General features: G+C 39.2%; 3 protein-coding genes across 14 annotated transcripts; all 3 read left to right on the forward strand.

Annotated features, from left to right (window-relative positions):
- The first annotated feature begins 4,321 nt into the window (after nucleotides 1-4,321).
- Nucleotides 4,322-5,251, forward strand: LOC110942919. Its single transcript, XM_022184682.1, has one exon. The coding sequence runs from the start codon at nucleotides 4,322-4,324 to the stop codon at nucleotides 5,249-5,251; it is 930 nt and encodes a 309-aa protein (XP_022040374.1).
- Nucleotides 5,252-7,330: 2,079 nt separating this feature from the next.
- LOC110942918 lies at nucleotides 7,331-8,029 on the forward strand. Its single transcript, XM_022184681.1, has one exon. It carries the CDS (start codon nucleotides 7,331-7,333, stop codon nucleotides 8,027-8,029), a length of 699 nt encoding a protein of 232 aa, XP_022040373.1.
- Nucleotides 8,030-10,422: 2,393 nt separating this feature from the next.
- On the forward strand, nucleotides 10,423-21,443 carry LOC110940319. 12 transcript variants are annotated; one of them, XR_004885837.1, is made up of 6 exons: nucleotides 10,423-10,553; nucleotides 18,012-18,102; nucleotides 18,189-18,450; nucleotides 19,375-19,519; nucleotides 19,589-19,716; nucleotides 20,948-21,205. XR_004885837.1 is itself a non-coding variant. In XM_022181873.2 (5 exons), the coding sequence occupies exons 2-5, from the start codon at nucleotides 18,019-18,021 to the stop codon at nucleotides 20,961-20,963; spliced, it is 507 nt and encodes a 168-aa protein (XP_022037565.1). In that variant the 5' UTR covers nucleotides 10,423-10,553; nucleotides 18,012-18,018; the 3' UTR covers nucleotides 20,964-21,443. The 12 variants fall into 12 exon arrangements, 10 of the variants coding, with proteins under 10 accessions (XP_022037565.1, XP_035842439.1, XP_022037562.1 ...); XR_004885836.1 differs by lacking the exon at nucleotides 10,423-10,553 and adding an exon at nucleotides 10,919-11,056; XM_022181873.2 differs by lacking the exon at nucleotides 19,589-19,716 and having other exon boundaries at nucleotides 20,948-21,443.
- The last annotated feature ends 602 nt before the right edge of the window (nucleotides 21,444-22,045 follow it).

A 22,045-nucleotide genomic window follows, 5' to 3' on the forward strand; every position in this document is an offset into this window, starting at 1 on the left:
GTTACGAACCTGCCTCAGGGTTGTACCCCTTGGGAGGTTTCGGAGTTTGTCAAGGTATTCGGGGAAGTCTATGGCGTTTACATAGCTAGGAAGAAAGATAAGTTTGGTAATAGATTCGGTTTCATCAGTTTTAAGAACGTCCGGGATGTGAAAGACATGGAAAGGGCTTTAAACGGTACCAAAATGGGAGATTCGAAACTTAGAGTGAATGTCGCTAAGTTCGCGGTGGAAAATTCAGGTAGGTCCGATATTCTGCCCCAGGATAAAGGAAAAGGTACTGCTAAAGAGCTACCGGGAGTCGCTCACCAGTCTTTTGGGAGAAGTCATGCCTTTGTTAATCAAGGTGGTGGCCGGCTCTTCAGTGATCTGTTCAAAAAGGAACCTGCTCGCAATGCTTCTTCTTCAGGCGTGGTTCAGGAAGATAATGTATGCAGTAGCAAGGTAATAGTGGTGCCTGATAGGACGTCGGCATTCAAAAACTGTTATGGGGTCTCGGTGGTTGGTAGAACGGTAGACCTAGAGACATTGGTCGACTTCGATAAGCTCCTCCGGATTGCTAAAGTTAAGGTTGCCAAGATTCAATATCTAGGTGGGCTCTCAATCCTCATTTCGTTCTTGGATGAGGCGTCGGCTAATCGCTTCCTAGAGTCTCGTGAAGTCTGGGGCCCGTGGTTCTCTAAATTAGAATCCTGGAAGGGTCAGTCTCTCCCTTTGGAAAGATTGGCGTGGTTGAACCTGGTTGGTATCCCGCTCCAGTTATTGGAAGAGGATGTTTTTGTTATGATTGGTGAAAGGTTCGGGAAAGTGTTACACTATCCTAAAAGTCTGGATGTTGATCAGGATCTTTCGGTGGTCAGGGTTGGAATTCTTGCGGGAGAAGCGAATAGGATCAACGAAGTCTTGTCGCTGGTATGGAAGAACAAAAATTTCAGAATTTGGGTGGAGGAGGAGCAGGACGCGTGGGTTCCTGATTGCCTGGGAAAATCTTCTTATCTGTCACAGAACTCTGGTTCCGAATCGCCGATGAACTCCTCGCCGGTGGTAAGCAGGCCGGAGCCTGTGATCATGGGAGAAGATGAACCGGTTCAGCTTGGTAAAGTGGGGGGAGGTGGTAAGTCGCCTATTGATGATGGTTATGGGAGTTCCCATGCAAATTTGGACTCTTTGTATGAGGAAAGAGAAAGTTCTGGAGTGGGTTCTCGTCCCAAGGAGTTGGGTGGCGGTTCGTATCCCCACATGCAACATGCGCCGCAAAATAAAGAAGGTGGGGGCCAGCAAGTTTCTAATACTCCGACCCCCCTAGTTAATAATGTTTTATTTTTTAAATCCACGGGGAGGCCCAAAGGCCCAAAAAAAACTCTGTTATCCTCAGGCCCAGAAATAGGAAGCAAACCCGATCTATAAACATAAGCCCAAACTCGGATCAGAGACCAAGGAAAAGGACAAGAGACGATGGGGTTTTCACTTTCGACCTCAACATTAGGGCTTCAGATGACGTCAACAAGGAAGATTCTGGCAATACCTCGCATACAGTTGAGTTCTCATCTCCGGTGGAGGTTTTTTCGGACCCTGTTCTGACTTCGAGGCTCCATGACGGTAATTCCCCTAACAACAATTCCCACCTGGAAGAGGGTGAAATAGGTGAAAATGGGACGGCGGACACGCCGGAAATTGTTAGAGATTCAGCGGAAGTGCTAATCAACGAGGAAATGGAGGCTACCATTCAAATTGGTAACATTGTGGGAGCTAATTGTCACACCCCCAAAATCCACCCGCGGAGTACTACCGCTTGGAGGCGTGACTGACCAGGATCCAGCCACCAATCATATTGAACAAGCATATAAGTAGTTATAAAAGTCTAACCATTACGATTGGTGTTCAAACAAAACAAAGTTTAAGTTGCAAGCGGAAGCATAAGTCTCAAAAGTTAAAACATAAGTTTAGTTGTATCAAGTTTAACATGGCACACAGCTATCCATGTCCCACAACGACTCTCCTCCATGCAAGCTCCAGCTGAGTACCTATGGTCCTGCAAAGCATGTAGTAACGAGTCAACAACTAGTTGAGTGAGTTCACAGTTGGGTGTTCGTTTTAGTTGTTTCGAAAACAGTTTCCTTTATCTGGCATCCTGCCGTGGGGGTTACCCCATAGTTTAAAACGTGACTTAATCAATCCCAGTTACTCTGGCATTCTAGCCGTGGGGGCTACCCCATGATAGTTATCAGGCTTTTCGGCCGTGGGGGCTACCCCATGCGTACACTAGACTCGTTACCATATCGACTGCTGACTGTAGTCATGTTTATGTGCCCTGAAAACATCAATGTCTATCATCATTGACGTGCCCCAGATCCATTAGTTCACGCCCGTCCTCTGCGGCACGGTGTGAGGTTTGTCAGACCTAAATAGCGCTATCTAACTAATGACCCGCTCGCCATTGGCCCGGCGATTAAGTCGATATAAAAAGGAGGGACTTCGTGATAGAGTTTTAGTCTAGTACGAGTTATCCGTCCATCCGGACGAGGAATCACATTCCTGAACCATAGCTGTCCTACCCAAGGAGGACGAGGAATCCACGTTCCTTAACCCCATTCCCAACCCAGGGAATCCCATGCTTTGTAGAGGGTGTGAACTCACCTTGGTTTGCTCGGCAGTAACACAGAAAAGTCAATCAAGTCGCAAGTAGTCAATTACGTCCTAACATAGATACCACTTATAATCAGATTCAAACCAAGCAGTGCACGTACAAGTAGTAGTCATGGCATACACGTCCTAGTATGGCAGTTTATCGATAGTTCACAACAAGTTTCACAGTTAACATCAAATACAACCCAAAGTCTAAGTATAAAGCCCGAACAGTTGGGCTCGTGATAACAGGCTCAAAACAACGCATCAACAGTAACTCAGAAGCCCATAAGACCGGCCCATTGATCAAGGCCCGTAACTAAGCAAGCCCACTAAGCGTAGTCTCGAGTCGCAACCGGACTCGCAAGCATGGTTTCGAGTCATGCTGTTTGTGCTGATCATAGGTGGTTGCGAGTCGCAACCTATGTCGCAACCATGGTTTCGGCTGATCATGCTAAGGTTTCGAGTCGTAACGGGACTCGTAACCTGTGTCGCAACCTGTGGTCTCGGCTTGTCATGGTATGGTTGCGAGTCGTAACCATGTGTTCTCGACTCGCAACTGGTGTCGCAACGCGGAGGTTTCGAGTCGCAACCAGGGGTCTCGACTCCCCAACAGTTGCTGATTCTGCACAGTTTGTACTATCCAATAGAATTCATGCAGAATTATGTACTATCCACTAAACATGTTTTGTTGTCTAATATTTACTCAAAATGGATCAAACAATGCAGGTTTCAAATATTCAAACCACATTCAAAGCATATTCAAGTAGTTCTTCATGTTCTTCAAACATTCAAAACATATTCATAACACATTCAACCCTTGTTCAAGCAAAATTATGAACTATAACTCACTAACATGCATCCTATTATGACAAGCATATTCATTAGTCAATTCATTTAGTATGAACACCCAAACCCCTCGGATTCAACCCAAGTAAACCGATAACACCATTCTTATTCAAGCATACTACACATTTTATCATAACAATACATCAACTTATCATGAACCCAAGTAAAAACCGAAAACACTTATGAACCGATTTCTTGAATATCAATCTCATCATGCATCACTCAACAACAACATATTGTCAACCACTTCAACATTCATCAATTCAAGCACAAACACAACATAAATATATTAACACTAAGCATTCAACAATAAACATCAAGAAACACTAACCGGTTGATGGGTTTCGAGGATGTGTGTGAGCTTCCAACCGATTGTGTGTGAGAGCCGATTCCAAGAATCCAAATCCGAGAGTTCTTGTGCCAACCGATTGGATCCGAGAACTTGGAGGTGTGTTTGTGTTTCTAGAGTTTTAGTGAGAGTGTGTGTGTAGGAGTGTGAGTGTGGTTGCCCAAAGAGTGACAAGGTTGGCAAGGAGTATGCCATATATACTAGTTCCACAAGGTGCACCCTAAAGGGCTTACTAGCCGGTTGAGGAGGTCACGGCCCAAAGGTCCAAATCGGTTATGTTCACTCGAGACCACATGGTCTCGAGTCGGGTCCTTGTTGTTTCGGTTCATACACATACATATAACACATAATTCAACGATTCAATTAGCCATATATGTTCAAACACGTTACATCAAGACACAACGAAAGGTTCTAGATTTCGGGTTGTCACACTAATCTTGGAGATTACTGTCATATGCTTAGGGATTCAATCGCGTGCCCAGGTAACAATGCGGTTCCCCGATGAATCTTATGTCTTTCAACGTTAGAGGAGTCTACGGGGGTGCTAAAGCCTCGTGGATTAAAGAGATAAGGAATTCGAACAAGATTAGTGTGATTGCTTTACAGGAAACCAAAGTTGAGGTTGTTCCCAGTTCTTGTGTGGCTAGTTTCTGGGGGAAAGGTAAGTTTGAGTATGCTTGTTCGGCCTCGGTCGGGCTCCCAGGGGGTCTAGCTTGGATTTGGGATCCTAACGTTCTGAAGATTGAGTCCGTCGTCCAGAACAGGTGTTATCTGGTGATTAAAGGCTTTGTTATTGGCAGTGGAGATCCTATTAACCTGGTCAATATTTACGCTCCTCAAAACTCGGCCGCGAAACTGCAGTTATGGAACGAAATTTCGTCTTTTATTGACCCGGATGTTGGGAAATGGGTTCTCGCAGGAGATTTTAATGTGGTTCGGTCCTCGGATGAAAGAAAACATTCTAAATTCAAGCCGGTTTGCGCTGAGAATTTCAATAACTTTATTTTCAATAATGGCTTGTTAGAATACCCAATGCAGGGCCGAAAGTTTACGTGTGTTAGGGACAACGGGAAGAAGTTAAGTAAGTTGGAGCGCTTTTTGGTTTGTCCGGAGTTTTTTAACAAATGGCCTTCGGCCTGTGTGAGAGTGCTCCCGAACAAGTATTCTGATCATTGTCCTATCATTTTGATCTTGGTTGATTTGAATTTTGGTCCCCGCCCCTTTCGGGTCTATAACTCGTGGATTGGTAAACCGGGATTTGAGGAGACAGTTAAGGGTGCCTTGGAAGGATTTGAGTTTTTTGACCCCCCTGATACGTGTCTCACTGCCAAATTTGCTCGGATTCGGTCGGCCCTAAAGATATGGAGGGATGAGTTCCTTGCCAAGGAGAAGGAAACGGAAAGTAGTGCCCCTAAAGATATGGAGGGATGAGTTCCTTGCCAAGGAGAAGGAAACGGAAAGTAGTGCCTTGGCGGAATTGGAAAATATTGAGCTTCTAATGGAAAACAGGGATCTTACGGAATAGGAGGAATGGGTAATGGCGGAAAATAGGAAAATCATTGAAGAAGTGGACAATAGGAAAAATTCGGATCTTAAACAGAGGGCTAGAATAAGATGGGCTTTAGATGGTGACGAGAACTCGAAATTCTTCCATGCTTCGGTTAACAATAGAAAAGCGGTTAATGCTATCCACGGTTTGTCTATTAATGGGGAATGGTGTTCTAAACCAACTACTATTAAAAAACATGTCCTTGCGTTTTTTCGGGAGAAGTTTAAAGAGCTCCATCCGGTTAGACCTCAGTTACACTGTTCTAACATCAAAAAGATCTCGGATTCGGATTGTAGTATGTTGGAAGAAGTATTTACTCCTCAAGAAATCAAGGAAGCGGTCTTTGAATGTGGAGATGATCGGCCCCTGGCCCAGATGGGTTTAACTTCAGATTCATCAAGTACTTTTGGGATCTGTTTAGAGAAGATTTCTCTAGGATTTTTGCTTCTTTTCATGACAGCGGGGAGATTAGTAAAGGTAGCGGGGCATCTTTTATCACCCTTGTCCCAAAAATTTCTGATCCGGTGGCCCTCAATAACTTTAGACCGATTAATTTAGTCGGAGTTATTAGTAAGGTGATTTCCAAAGTTTTAGCTAACCGTATGAGGAAAGTGTTGGATAGTGTGATCTCGGTTTCTCAATCGGCGTTTTTGAAAGGGAGGTATATTCTTGATGGGCCATTAATCGTCAATGAACTTATCTCGTGGATCAGGAAGAGAAAGTCGAAGGCATTTTTTCTCAAAATTGACTTCGAGAAGGCGTACGACAACGTAAGCTGGAATTTTGTGATTGATGTCCTTTGTCAAATGGGTTTCGGAAACAAGTGGTGTGAATGGATTATGGGTATCCTTAGGTCGGCTAGTTCCTCTATTCTGGTGAACGGTGCTCCTACTTTCCCATTCAAGTGCGAGAAAGGAATGAGACAGGGAGATCCTCTGTCTCCGTTCCTCTTTTTGGTGGTTATGGAAGCGTTTTCGTGTATGGTTGAACGTGCTAGAGAAGCGGGGTCGCTGAAGGGTATTCATACTCCAAACAACGGGCCGATTATGACGCATCTTTTGTATGCGGACGATGCTATAATGGTTGGGGAATGGTCTAAGTTTGAGGTGTCTAATGTTGTTAGAATCCTTCGGGTTTTCCATGTTTGTCCGGGACTGAAAATTAACTTAGATAAATCTAATTTATTCGGAATCGGAGTGGGTTGGGACGAGATTGGAGAGATGGCCAAGGAGGTTGGGTGTAATCCGGACTCTACTCCTTTCAAGTATCTTGGTTTGAAAGTTGGTGCTAATATGAACCGTATTAGCAATTGGCACCCGGTGTATGAATTCTTCCGTGCTCGGCTCGCCAATTGGAAATCGAATCTTTTATCTATAGGGGGGAGGGTGGTGATTATAAAGTCCGTTTTGGAAAGTTTACCTATCTACTATTTTTCTCTCTACAAAGCCCCTAAAAGGGTCATCTCGGATTTAGAATCTATGATCAAAAAATTCCTTTGGGGAGGATCCATTGAAGAGAAAAGGATGCATTGGGTGGCGTGGGATCGGGTCTCGTGCGGGAAGAAGGAAGGCGGTCTTGGGTTAAAAAAGCTCTCGGATGTCAACACCTCTCTCCTTGTCAAGTGGGGATGACGATACAAAACGGAAGCTAATAATCTTTGGAGAAAAATCATTGATGCGTTGCATTTTTCTAGAGTGGGCTGGGAGTGTATCCCATTCAAAAAATGGCTAAATGGCGTCTGGAGTAGTATAGCCAAATTATTCATTAATTTCAAGGTTGGGGATTCGCCTCTTCGGAATTTTCTAAAAGGAGAAATTGGCAATGGTCAAAGGGTCTCGTTCTGGCTCGACCCTTGGGTGTGCAACGATCCTTTAAAATGTAGGTTCCCTGATTTGTTTAAGTTGGAGGCGAACAAAAAATGTGTGGTTGCAGAGCGGATCGTGAACTCGGACGATGGAATCATGTTTCAGTGGAACTGGAAGGAATTTTTGATAAATCCGGATCTGGTTGCTGATGTCCAGCAACTTCAGGCGATGCTGGAGAATACTCAAGTTTCGGAAGCTGAAGACCGTTGGGTATGGTTACCCGACTCGTCAAGGGAATTCTCGGTTAAGGCTGCTAGGCTCTTGATTCGTGCGAATGTCGACATAAGTGATCGCTACATCATGGATTGGTGTAATTGGATCCCTGCCAAGGTGAATATTCATTTATGGCGAACGGAGTTGGGGAAAATTCCAACTAAAGTCACTCTTAAAAACAGAAACGTTCTTCTTGACGATCCCGTTTGCCCGTTGTGTGGATCGGAGGAAGAGACTGTTGATCATTTATTCATTGGGTGTCACGTGGCTTCGGTCGTTTGGAACGGTATAAGCGTTTGGTGTAAGATTCCAAATATTTTTGCCTTTACGGTTCGGGATCTCCTTGGCATATTTAAGGAGCTAACAGTGTCGGATAGGAAGAAAGAAGCAGTCCAAGGTATCATAATGATAGCGTGCTGGAACATTTGGCGGGCTAGGAACAATTTTGTTTTTGCTAACAAGCCGGTCAAGATTGATAAAATTATCAGCGAGGTTAAAGCTTTGGGTCATTTTTGGTTCTCCAATAGGTCTAAGTATAAAGACATAGAGTGGGGAGATTGGTGCTCTTTTGTAAATATGTAATTCTTTTCTTGGTGTAGTTTGGGTCGGCCCAGCTTGGGTCGGCTTTGGTGTTAATGAAATATCACCTTTCAAAAAAAAAAAGTAAGTGTGACCTATAACTGTAAGTGCAGTTCCTGCCTGTTAACTGTCGCTTATCAGTTCTGGTCAACCAAAGCAGAAGTCCAAGTTAAAGTCAACGATAATGAAAAATTCTAGACTACATGAAGACCATGCACTGATCAAGGGGGAGTTTGTTAATGCACTTTGGGTGAAAAGTGCATGCCTTCCAATTGTTAGGGTCTTTATTGTACATATCTTGGAACTTAGTCCAAGGTTTATCCTTGGACAATTTGTCCAAGTTTTGGTCTAGAACTTTGGTCAAGGGTTTGGTTTTTGTCTGAGTTTTGTCCCTAGTCTATATATATGTGTTGTATAGGATTAGGGCACGATGAGAGAACACAAAGAACTCTTGAAGCTTTGTGCACCTTTCCCAACTTGTTCATTCTCCTGGTGTGAATTCTAGAGAGAGAGAGACTATGTGTTAGTGAGAGAAAGCTAGGGTTTAGATCTTTGTGATCTAACCCAGCTTGTAGAAGATGATGTATACTCGTTTGGTATGTAATCTGTGATGATTGTGTTGAAATGAATGAGTTTGTCTTGTATCTTCTTCTTCATCCACCCTGTTCTTGTTGTTTCATGTCTTAAATCAAGTGCAATGTTTGATGTTCGTCATCGATCTCCTGCTTTTACAATAACCCAACCATGTCATAGCTATCGGTTTAGTCTACGTATCTGATTAAAAAGAATTAATTACATGGTTAATATACGTGGTTGACCTATTTTGTTATTTTCATACCTATTTTTTGAAAATTACATTATCGGTACCAACTTTTACAAATTGTTTCACTATTAGTATACATAGTTGTAGAATTAATTACATGGTTAATACCTATGATGTACCAATAGTGAAATCATTACCATATTATAAATTAGGAAGATGTTTGTGCCTTATGGCTTGTACTTCAAGCATGGGGAGTCTTTAAAAATTTTTTTGATTTTTCATTTCTAACCTAAAGGGTTTTATTTTTTGCATTTTAACCTTTTTGTTTTTTTTACTTTTAACCCAAAACTTTTCATCTTTTGCAATTTAACCCCAACACATTTTTATTTTCAACTTTAATCCATGTATTTCCCATCTTTTTCAAATTTTTCGTTTTACGTTTTGTTCTACTTTTGCGAGTGAACATGCCGTAACGTACGTGTGGGTTTCAAAATTTTTTCGACTATTTCTTCCCGTTTGACAGGACCGTCACAACGCGTCTATTTTTCAATGTTTGAAAGGTTCGTCGCAACGTGCGTGGTATTAGATCGACTTAGTTATTCTTTTCTATATTTACATTTCAGTCTTATTTCTTCGCATTAACATGTCGCAACTGGCATACGTGGTTCAACGATTTTACGTATGCTTTTCGTTCGGTGTTATTTTTTCCTTTTTATTTTTACGAGTTTTTCCAATGTTGTTGGTCGCTGGTAGTTATGTAGCATTAGTGCTACTCGGCACGGTCTATCCCCCGCGCGCAATGCGGGGGCCCTTAATACTAGTTTTATAAAATTAGTAAACCGCCAAAATGGCCCCTGAGATTTGGTCACTTTTGTCACATTAGTTCACAACTCAAATCTTTTGAATCTGGGTCCTTGTGGTTTCAATTTTGTTGCCATTTTCATCCAAAATCAAAATCTGGTCAAAATTTTCAATTAACATCCAACTTTTCTGTCTTTTCCCTCCTTTTCAATGAATGACAAAATGATATTTTAACGTTTTATTATAACAAATTAAAAAAATATGACGACAAAAAAACTAGATGTTAACTGAAAAATTTGACACTAAAGTAATAAAACTAACCAAACCTCAGGGACCATTTTAGCAGTTTACTCTTATAAAAATTGATACCAATGGTGTAATTTAAAAAAAAATAGAGTTAAATGCCATTTTAATCCCTGTGGTCTGGACTGTTTTGCCAGTTTAGTCCAAAGGTTTGAAACGTTGCCATTTTAGTCCAAATAGTTTCAAGTGTTGCCATTTTACTCCACTGGGTTAACTCCGTCCATTTTTTATGTTAGCTAGAAGGGTAATTCAATCATTTAAAATGACCGAATTGCCCTTCTAGTTAACAGAATTACATTTAAAATGACCGAAAGGCCATTCTAGTTAACAAAATAAAGGGATGGAGTTAACCTAGTGGACTAAAATGACAATGTTTAATTGGACTATAATGGCAACCCAGTGAACTAAAATGGCAATGTTTAAAACTATTTGGACTATAATGGCAACGTTTCAAACCATTAGACTAAACTGATAAAATGACGCAAACCATAGGGACTAAAATGACATTTAAGTCAAAAAAAAAAAAAAAAAAGTATAAAAATGGTAAAATAGGTAAACCAGCTTGCCTATTGTGCTTAGCGGCAATGAAAGAAACTGAAAAAACTAAACCCTAAACTCCAATGATCCAATCAACAGCCTCTTGAAAGATTTCGATTTCAGGTGTCGTAAGCTTAATCTGAGTATTATTATTGTGTTGCCTGATTAAATTTGTGATTCCGATTTTTTTTTCTTTTATTTGTGGCAAAAATATATTGTATAATTGTATTTAGATATTAATCTAGTATTCATTTGGATCAGTTGAGGCTTAATCTGTTAGATTTAGTTTTATGTTTGCTAGTCTTCGTTTAGATGGAAAGAGTGATGATGCCTAAGTAGCCAGGGATGTTATCAGACGTTTGGTTATCATGTTCAGTTAGGGTTTGTCTGTTCAATATTCTGATAATGAAACAATTATCCATATTTTCTTTTCTGATTCCTTGTTTGTTGAACTTTTTATAAGATTGGCCTGGCCGGGTAGGGTCGGGTCGGGACATGTCATATTACACTGAATAGGTGAGTGGTGTTCAGGTTCTTGTAATGTTTTTGGGTTCGTGTTGGGTTCAACTCGCTAACATGATGTGTTTAACTCCTGTCTCTTTGCTTTTCAATCATCTATGCTTCAGGTTTGTTTCGTATCTAGTTCTTTTGGTTGCACATTAAAATGCTATCATTCTTATTTGATTTGTTTTGGTAGGAATGGAATCTAGGTTAGAGCACAGGTAAAATGTTATAAGGTTAATCTCAGGCTTTTTATTTGACAAAATGTAGATAGAATTCCTCGCAAAAGTTAGGTTAGTTTATGACATCCATTTTGGTGAACACATGGTCATGGAAGACTATTGCTTGAGTGGTTGTAGCCTTGTAGATTAGCCACTATAATTTGTAAGTTTACTTGGGTTGGGTTGGGTCGGGTCATGGGTATAGGGCACAAAGCGCTATTTGCAAGCTTAGATCATAATCATTTAAGGTTGTTTGGATCTTTTTGTGGCTCAATATGCAAGAATTTGATTCTTGCATAACTATACAATAATAGTTATGGCTTTGTTAAATTTACAAATGTTGATGTTTCATATTTTTTTACTAATTATGTGATTTTATAATTGCATTTTGTATCCTAGTTGTTTATGAAGTTAAAAAAATGAAGAACTTCAATAGGTCAACCTCATCTGACTGACCCAACCACTGTCCTAGTGTTTTGTTTTGGTTAGTTTGACCCGTTTTCAATATGACTAGTTCCAGTCTGAACCTATTTTCATTTGTTACCCAACTCGCTCTGCTCAGCCCATTTTGCCACTCTATTTGCATATCAAAAGTATATGTATGTGTGTTTGACTTTAAATCTTTAATGGTGCTAATTAGTGGTTTACTAATAGCTATTAGGCTATTGATGCATTTATTGGAGAGGGGTGTGTGTGAATTATTATTATTTTAGAGAAGTAGTGACATTAAACATACAACGCCAACGAAAACGGTAAATATCTAGTAAACTAGACAACAAGTGATCAAAATGGTGGTTTGACGACCTTGGTTTAAAAAAGCGCGTCTCATGCACACAATAGGCGTGAGGCGCTAAAGAAACACTTTTTTTTTTGGGATGAGGCGATGATCTACAAAAAGCGTTATGAAGCGGCGCTGTTGGTTTAAAAAAGCCTGAGGTGCTTTGAAGCGTTTTGGTTCCAAATGCCGAGGCGCGATGCGTATGTGAGGCACTCAAAATTAAAAAGAATTACAAAAATATTTATACACATCAATATGACACATTCTACTTGTTATTCAACAATAAAAACAAAAATCTGATTATAAAACACACTTAAACACTTAAAAAACATAATCAAAGCGTACATTGAAGTCGAAACACACCTAAACCACTTAAAAAACAGTCTCTAATCAATAATCATCATAATCAAGTACGTATTCCTCTCCATCAACATCGCTCAAGCCAATATCTTCTTCATACTCATCTCCATCATATTGAGCTTGTTTTCCCTTGTCCCTTGATATTCTAGCACCGTTTCCCCTTTCTTTAGTTGATGATCTCATTAAATGAACACGCTCATGCACCCCCGAAGCTCTACCCACTTCATCAATGTCTTCCAAAGAAATTGGGTTGGTGGTTCACTCCATTTCCATTTTTGTCGGCGTTCCATAACACGATTGAATTTTACATACACTACGCATTCTATCGATCTTGTGCCTATCAATTTCTCTTTTTCGCCCCAGTTTCTTTCGCAACTTGTAGCACTACAAGTGAGGCTAAGAACATGTATAACAAACTCTTGCAACTCGGGGGTCGAAGATCCATATGATTCCCACTACTCTGCTAAAAATAACGAAATGTAAGAAATAAGTATGTAACAAACATAATATATATTAAAATTTGGGAAAAATATATGTTTCTAATTACCTGAAGACTTTTTCTTAGCTGAATTTCACCCCCAACACCGAAAACCCCTTCGGCGTTTTGATATGCATTTATTTGCTCATTGATCAAGTCGTCAACTTTATCACTTGGAGCCAACCTAGTAAGTAATGCAAGCATATAAAGCCGACATAACTTCTTGATCCTTTGTAATACAGCGTGGATCATCATAAAAGATGGATGGGTTTAGGTAATGTCCCGCGACATGCAATGGTCGATTAAGTTGACATTTCCATCTACAATTTATAATATCAAAAACATCTGTATAGAACTCCCCTCTCTTTTTAAAACTATCTTTAATAGTCTCTTTAGCCCTCTTCATGGCCTCGTAGATGTAACCCATGGCCGGCGATCTTTCACCATCAACTAGTCGAAGAACCCTAACATAAGGACTAGTTAACTTTAAAGTATAGGTTATGATCCTTCAAATGAATCGAGTCTAAGATGGATGTAACTTTTCTTTCATTTGGATCCTTGGCACACTTGCTATCTAACCATTCTTGAGAAGTAACTATTTTCCTCAAATTAACTAAAGAACTGTGATGAACGATGTAATAGATCTTGTAGCTGCGGGTCTATGCAAGCTCTTCTGATTTGTGAACTTTCTAATCAAGTTCACTTTTGTTATTATAGTTTAGATGGCTATATTATCAACTAAAGTTGTGTCATAAGCTTGGGAGTTTGATTTTTTTTTCTATGATAATCTTATATTTTACTCCATCGCATAGTTGTCAATAGCGGTTATAGCGACCGCTATAGCGCGTTATGTAGCGAAGCGACCATGTGTCGCTATTTGGGTCATAGCGACCAATAGCGTGAATAGCGACAGTTAGTTCTTTTTCTAGTGTATCACTATATATAAACAGCATAAAACATAAAACAACCAAAAAAAAACCAAAAAAACAACTTAAAAAAAAAGAACAGAAAACAACAACAAAACAACAAAAAAAACACAAAAACACAAAAAACACAAAACATAACATGAAAGTAGGAAAATCTTACTTGCGTTAACATAACATTATGCATAACAACTTGGGTTACTTTCTTCTCTCCGACCTCTACCATTGCATCAAAAAGCTTGAACAAGAAATCGACATTCTTAGAGACGTTGGAAACACCACGAGATTTTATAAAGATGGAATCCTTTGGAGAGTTGACTACAAAGTTGTTGATGTCTTTTGAACCATCGAATCACGCTATCCATTCAATAAAATTGAACAACCCTTGATTGTCCATTCTTTCTTCTGCCCGTTAACTAGAATGTCAACTTCTTTTACTTCATCCTTGAGTAAAGGAACCCTCAACTCATACATGCTTGGTGGTTTCATTCCGAGACCAAATTGTCCAATGGTCTCAATCGCTTTGTGAAAACTATCATAGTTAGTTTGATATCGTTTATGTTAATTTTGACCGTTTTGGGCACTTTGACTGACCATAACTTGTTACAAAAACCTTCATTTTCGTTTTTGATTGATTTGTAACCATTGTCTAATGTGGACTTGCAAAACCCCTCTAACAATTTTGGAGAATAACAATTACCTTATGTGGAGAAGTTATATACATTTATTGTTAAAATAACTACAAAATTTTGATTTAGATCAACTGGCCACTTGCTTTTTCTTCTTAAATCTGAAACTTCTTAGGTCATAAGTTCTAAATGACGTCGTCGGTTCGCCACAAAACTTTACATGGTGGTTCACAGACATTGGGTGGTCTCGGGTCACGCCTTCATGTTTCGGGTCAAAGTGTTGACCGGGCCTTGTTTCAGTTCAAAGTGTTAACCGTGTCGAACCCACGGGCCCGAAAACAGGCATGAAATAGATAATGATGGAGTTTCTTGGAATTTATAGTCATGTGAAATAAACAGATTAATTGAGGTTGCCAGGGTAAAAAAAAGGAATGTCAATGAGAGGATTAGAACTCATGACCTATGAAGTTTCAGTTTTAAGAGGAAAGGCAAGTGACCAGTTGATCTAAATCAGATTTTTGTAGTTATCTTAACAATACATATATATAATTTCTCCACATAAGGTAACTATTATTTTCCAAAATTGTTAGATGGGTTTTGCAAGTCCACGTTAGACAATGATTACAAATCAATCAAAAACGGAAATGGAGGTTTTTGTAACAAGTTATGGTCGGTCAAAGTGCCCAAAACGGTCAAAATTAACATAAACAATATAAACTATCATGGTTTTATGATGCGGGCTTGCCTTTCAATACGGCTACCTATGATAGTTTTCACAAGCGATTGAGGCTTTAAGACGATTTGGGCTGGGATTGAAACCACCAAGCATGTACGAGTTAAGGGTTCCTCTGCTTAAAAATGAAGTAAAATAAATTGACATTCTAATTAATGATCACAAGAAAGTATGGGCAATTAAGGATTGTTCAATTGTATCTGATAGATGACATGATTTGATGGTTCAACAGGACATCATTAATTACCCGTAATCAACTCTCCAAAAGGTTCCGTCTTTATAAAATCCCTTGTTGCTTCTAATGTCTCCAAGAATGCCAATTTCTTGTTCAAGCTTCTTGATATGCAATGGTAGAGGAGGTTTGAGAGAAGAACGTAATCACAGTTGTTACGGATAATGCATTGGCTTATGTCAAGGCGGGTATGACTTATCTACCTTCATGTTATGTTTTCTATTTTTTTATTTGTTTGGTGTATTCTGTACTTGTTTGCCATTTTGATAATCTTTTATTGGACTCCATGTGTGGCACACTGCATAGATCTCATGTTGAAGGATATTGGAAAATAATACCACTAAGTGAAAAGTTGTATAAAGCAAGCAATGTTCACACGCGGGTATATCTACTACTTTGATGGTCTAGTGAACTTGATAGAGGAAGTTCACAAATCAAAAGAACATGCATAAGCCCACGGTAACTAGATTTGCTACATCATTCATCACATTTCTTCCATTTTCACTAACAAAAGAATGATTTGAGAAAAATGACTACTTCTCAAGAATGGTTGTTAGATAACAAATGGTCCAAGGATCTAAAGGGATGAAGAATGGCATTTATCTTATTCCTAGATTCATTTTGGAGGAACATAGCCTATATTTTAAAGTTAACGAGTCCTCTTGTTAGGGTGAGAGATCGCCGACCATGGGTTACATCTACACGAGGCCATGGAAAGGGCTAAAGAGACTATTAAAAATAGTTTTAAAGAGAAAGAGGAGTTCTATAGTTATACTTTTGATATTATAAATTGTAGATGAGATTCATCGACCATTGCTTGCCGTGGGACATTATCTTTTATGAAGAAGATTCAAACCATATTACAAAGGATCAAAAAGCTATGTCGGGCTTATATGCTTGCATTATTAGGTTGGCTCCAAGTGAAGAAATTGACGACTTGATCAATGAGCAACTAGCTACATATCAAAATGACGAAGGGGTTTTCGGTGCTTTAAGCTTCGACACTTTTAGAGTCTAGGTGGTTCCCAAGGAAGTTTTCAATTCAACGTCTCCTATTCCCATGATATCTAGGATCTCATCATTAGCTAGTTGTACCTTTTCGAAGTCTATTTTTAAGATTCTTCATCAACTCCATGCTGTGCGTGGCATGGAATGATGCTCCTGAATCCGTAACCCATGAATCCACAACATCCTCCACGCAACAAATCAACGTGTCATCTAAGTCTTCTGCTGCAATATTCATCTCTTTCTTTCTTAGCTGTTGGGCACTGATTTCTTGAATGCCCTACCTGTTTGCAATCCCAACACGTGATGTCTCTCCTGCCCGATTGCCCCCCGTTCCTACCTTCTACCACTGCCTTCTGTATCTAATAATGAACTTGAAGACTCCGCAGTTAATATAGGTGATATATCAGTTATCGGTCCCATGTAAAATATTGGTGTCAAATATTGGTCAGAATATCGGTACCGATATTGATCGATATATGACCGATGTTCCCGATATCAGTACCCTTCTTCTTAGTTCTACCATTCATCTTTCTTCTTGTTGCTGCTATTAGTGTTTTAAGTCTTAATTGTTAGTAAGTCGTAATCAGTTCCTACAATTGCTGCTACAATTGTTAGTGTTTTGCAAGTTGCAAAAGGTTAATTTGTTAATGGTAAGAGAGTATAATAAATTGTTAGTGTTAAATTGCTAGATATATAAATTCTGCATATTATAATTACCGATATCCCACCTCAATAACCTATATCTCAAATATCGGTCCTTGACCGATATCCGATTTTCTACTGCATTAAGTGCAAAGCTTGAAGATCGCCCGAACTTCTGCGTCGTATGTCTTCTCCCAGAACCAGGTCATGGATTCCTTCAAACGTAAACTTAGTAGTTCTAGATGAACCACTGACCGTTGTCACCGTCCCAAACAAAGAAGATAAAAGGAGCAGCGCCTGAATCTTATCATCAAATTTATTCAGTTGAGCCTAACCGAGTTATGATCGAATCAAAGTTATCGATGTGAATAGCAACAAAGGCACCCTCTCTCATTCTGGTGTTGACCAACTGTCGAATCAAGAACACCTTATTTAAAGCTGAAGGCTTTTCATACATATTGGATACAGCCTTCATCAAACCGGACGTGGTCGTTTCGTTCACAATGTTGTACGCAAAATTCTTTGCTTACAAAAGCCTGACTACTCTTAAGCCATGATAACCGAAACCTGAACCTAGGAAACGGACCGAGAACCAGGAACAAACTGAGCCTAAGCTCTGATACCACTTGTTAGGGTATCACGATTGTAATATGATCAGACACAAATTACAAGGACAACCTCTGCTGTTGTTGACTGAGTTGACCAGAAAGCAGTTCTGGCTAGAGCTGAAACTGCGGTGACTCAACAATATCGACAACGACTACAGAAAACAAAAACACCAGCTACGGCTGCTGTTTAATTAGTCATGATGTTCATATCACAAGATCGCTGCACGTAGTGAATGCCAAATTGATTGCTGTGCTATCTTTGTTTTTATAAATTTAAATTGAACATTTATTGTTGTTCAATGAAATAATAAAAAAGGTAGAAAATTTCTGAAAGTACCTACAGGGTTAGTGTTACCCTTGTACATAGGCACATGTAAACATATTTATTATCACGCGGCGAGTAGATTATGATTAAAGTTATCTCACCAAAGTTGGGTTTATTATTGATAAGAAATTAATTTTAAACAGATTGAAAATGGACGATACGATGAAGCAATTTCAAGAAACGCTGATCGAGATTGAGACCGAAGCAGAGAATCTTCTACTTGCAAGGCATCAGGTAACTGGAAATATGTTTCCGTCACTTTGAGTGGAACATAATAACATATTCACATGCTTACAATCTTAATGAATTTGTGACGACAGTTAGTTGAGGATGATAGAATGAGAAATGGGAACAGGGAGGCATTGACTGCATTAAGGAAGCAGGCCCGAACGACAAAAACAAGTGTTCCTTCTCCTTTTAATTTGATGATGAATGAAATTGGTGTATCGAGGCCTCTAGTGAAGGAGATTTGTGAAACTTGCGGGAATCATGACTCCAAGGAAAAAACATGGTTGATGTTTTCTGGAACTGATATGTATGCTCGGGTTCCGTTTCATGCAGCTCATACGTTTTTGGAGACAGGTATGTTGGTTTCAACCATGTAACCAATTATCATAAAGTTACTACTTACTACGACCGTTAAACTTCATCACCAAAAAAAACAATAAGTTATCTAAAAGATGGAACACAACCAGACGTTCAGAAACCAAATGATCATAGAACAAATTCTAAGCCCAAAATCAAGCTCAGCATAAAAGCTAGAAATAACAAATTGTATGTTAAGCGTAACTTTTTTTTTATAGTAACGGTATCAATAAAGCAACGAAATCGATCACATAGAAAGTCATCATTATATATATTCTTAAAGTTATGCTTATATATTCTTGGAACACCATTGTGTTTTATGTATGAAATCAACCAACTTAACGTGTCTCTTAACTGGAGCTATGTTTTTCGTTCATTAATTACATTACACTTATATATATTTATGATTATGAATATGCAGACTATCTGTTGGTCCATGCAACAATTTTAACCTGAAAGTGAACGCGAGTTTCATAAAGTACATGCTTTGATCGATTAGTTGATTGCTGTAACTTTCTGTATTATAAAGATCATCTCATCGTATAGTATTCAACTTTTGCATGCGGGATTCATTTGGAAAGTGGTGCATGTTCTTGTAGAAAATATGCTTCCTTTAGTACACACACACCTTCATGAATGTCATGGCCCACAAATTTAACCTGTATTTTTTACATCAGGCAAAGTTGATTTAAGATGTTTCACTATCTTTTTCCATGTATAGAAACCGGCCCACTACCAACATACATGCTAAATAACCTGAATCATCAATAATACATGTTTGGACTCACTGACGAGAGAGTTGTCTTATCAATGCTTCAAAATAGTACCATTTGATAACGTCCAATATGTTTTATGCATTCATCTGTTCTTAATCAACTAGTGAAACGGTTATTTATTTGTAATATTTGTATTTAAATGTAGATCACATGAGGCTTGACTTTGATGTTAAGAAACTACAAAGTTACGTAAAGGAGAAGTCTTTTTTGATATCGGAACAAGGTGTTCTTGCTGACAAGATTGGTCCCGGCGTTTTAAAGTCATTGGTGACATTACAAGACAGACCAAAGTAAGTTTTGTTGACTTAATGTGATGGTCAAACCCCTTGCTCTAGTGATCAACGAGTATTGTTTTGTAGAGGTGACAAGATGGGCGGGATGGGTGACGGTTGAACACAAGTTTGAATTGCGACAACTCATTTTAGCTGATAAATTTAATTGACCCGTCTTGTAAGACCAAACACAACTCAAGTCAACCCATCAACAAGTAAGTAAATGGGTCGAAATTGACACTCTTTGAAGATCCCTGTTGTCACTTTTTAACAATCACATTATTATAGTTACTATTATTTACTTTTAAACCCGGAAACTGAAGACGCATGTACCCACACACGAGTCACTGCTTAGCGGTTGTTATCAAATTTACATAGTTATCAATTTCTGTTTCTAATATTTAAATATGTATATTTTCTGGTTTTTATATCCAAATAGTTTTCTCTGTTTAAATTTAAATTCTTATCTTGACCCCAAGCACAATTAATCTTCGCAATCCCGAGTTTACAGTCTACGGATGACATGGGACCGTTGGTAATCCAGTCCCATACCCGATTGTAAAACCGTGTTCATACCAACCGGGTAATTATCCGTCATGTATCAGTTATACCCGTCAGTTTGTAATTGAGTAAATTGCCATTTTAGTCCCTGAGGTTTGACTAAAATTGCCACTTTAGTCCAAATAGTTTTTTTCTTGTCATTTTAGTCCAAATAGTTTTTTTTCCTGCCACTTTAGTCCCTTATTTTCGTCATTTTTTGCCACCCCATCACAACCTTCTATCATCGCCACCACCTGCCTGCACCGTCACCACCCACCCACCCCACCACCATCACCACCCATCATTTCCACCACCACCGGCCACTTTTCCGCCACCCACGTCATCAACCAACATCACCGCCATCATCGAAACCAGCAACCACCGCCATCATCTTCACTATAAGCTGGCACACCACCATCCCGATACCGTCGCACCTGCAAAAAGAGAAAGAAAAATGTGATTTGACCAAAATTCACGTAAGTTAACTAAATGTTTTGAATGGAGTTAGTGGGTTGATGAAAATGGCAAAAAACGACAAAAGTCAGGGACTAAAATGGCAGGAAAAAAATTATTTGGACTAAAATGGCAAGAAAAAAACTATTTGGACTAAAGTGGCAATTTTGGTCAAACCTCAGGGACTAAAATGGCAATTTACTCTTTGTAATTTGTTAAAACACACCCATTGGGAATTCCAAATACTTTCTTACTATTTGTTATTTTTTTTAATCTCCAGTCCCACGCCCAAATACCCTGTTCGAAATGTTTCGGGTTTACTCGTTGGGTTTGGTTTCGGATTCATTTGCCATCTCTAGTTTACATGCATGACTGAGCTTATTTGCCTTATAAAATGTTGATTATCGTGTGTTCTGTTGTTCTAATCCCAACCTTTATCTGCCATTCATTCAGAAGAGACACCAATTAAAACACACTCTACAGAAGAAACCAATTGTAACAAAGCAAATACAGAAGCTTTTGTGTGAGTGTACCGATGAAATCACTTGAAGATACTACGTCGTGAACCAATGAATTTCTGGTTCATCTAGGTTAGCTAACGGGTCAAAACGAGCAACACTTAAACGGGTCAACTTTGTTTGTCGATTATGTAAAAGAATTATAATTAAGAAATGTTATGACAATAAAAGTGTTTGTTTTGGTTTTGTAACACATGGTATCTTGGGGATTTCTAGGTATTCTGTCAACATCTGCAGTTAATAATGTCAAATGGATGAAACAAGTACTGAATTATAAACATGTCATCGTGATGATGTTTTTGGGTGTGAAGATGTATCAACCGTTCATATATTTTGTTTGACATATGATATGTCACTTGTCGTTTATCTGTGTGGTTCTATAATTATTAAAGTGTCATATGTTGACAAAGTATCTAGTTTTTTTGTGGTCCCATGTTTGTTTATGATTTTACCATAACGACATAGCATAGTAAGAACGTGTTTTTATTTTTATTTTTTGTATCCTGCAACCGAGTTACAAAGACACAGAAAATTGTAGAATCTCACAAGGGTAACTCAAATCGGTCGAGTTTATGTATTAAAAAAAACATTTTTTTTTGAACGGCTAACTGCTTTCCACGTGTAAACCCACCCTTTCGGAGCTATGTCCAAAGGCCGACAACTCGACCACCGCTAGAAAGCATAGCACACCCCTGATGCACGGGAACCCCGTGGAATGGGTAAATCCTCGCCCCCCGTTGGACTCGAATCCGGGTTGAATCCCGAGCCGAGCCTTCACCCGGATGTCACAACCACTGCGCTGCAGATGGAAGCACATAAAAAAACATTTATTTGTTAATTTTACCCTACCGCAGAGTCACAATGAGTAAGTAAACCATAGAAGAGTCGGCATGGCCGTCTCCGAGAACTTTAAAAAAATTCAGGCTCTGAACAACATATAAAAGTGGCCCAAAATTGTGATCGTGGGAAAGTGAATTAAAAAAAAAGATATAGGTGCTGTAGTCAAACCTTGAACTTGACACCTGCAAATTAT

Source organism: Helianthus annuus, chromosome 17 (genome assembly GCF_002127325.2).
Source record: "Helianthus annuus cultivar XRQ/B chromosome 17, HanXRQr2.0-SUNRISE, whole genome shotgun sequence".
Classification (NCBI taxonomy): domain Eukaryota; kingdom Viridiplantae; phylum Streptophyta; class Magnoliopsida; order Asterales; family Asteraceae; genus Helianthus; species Helianthus annuus.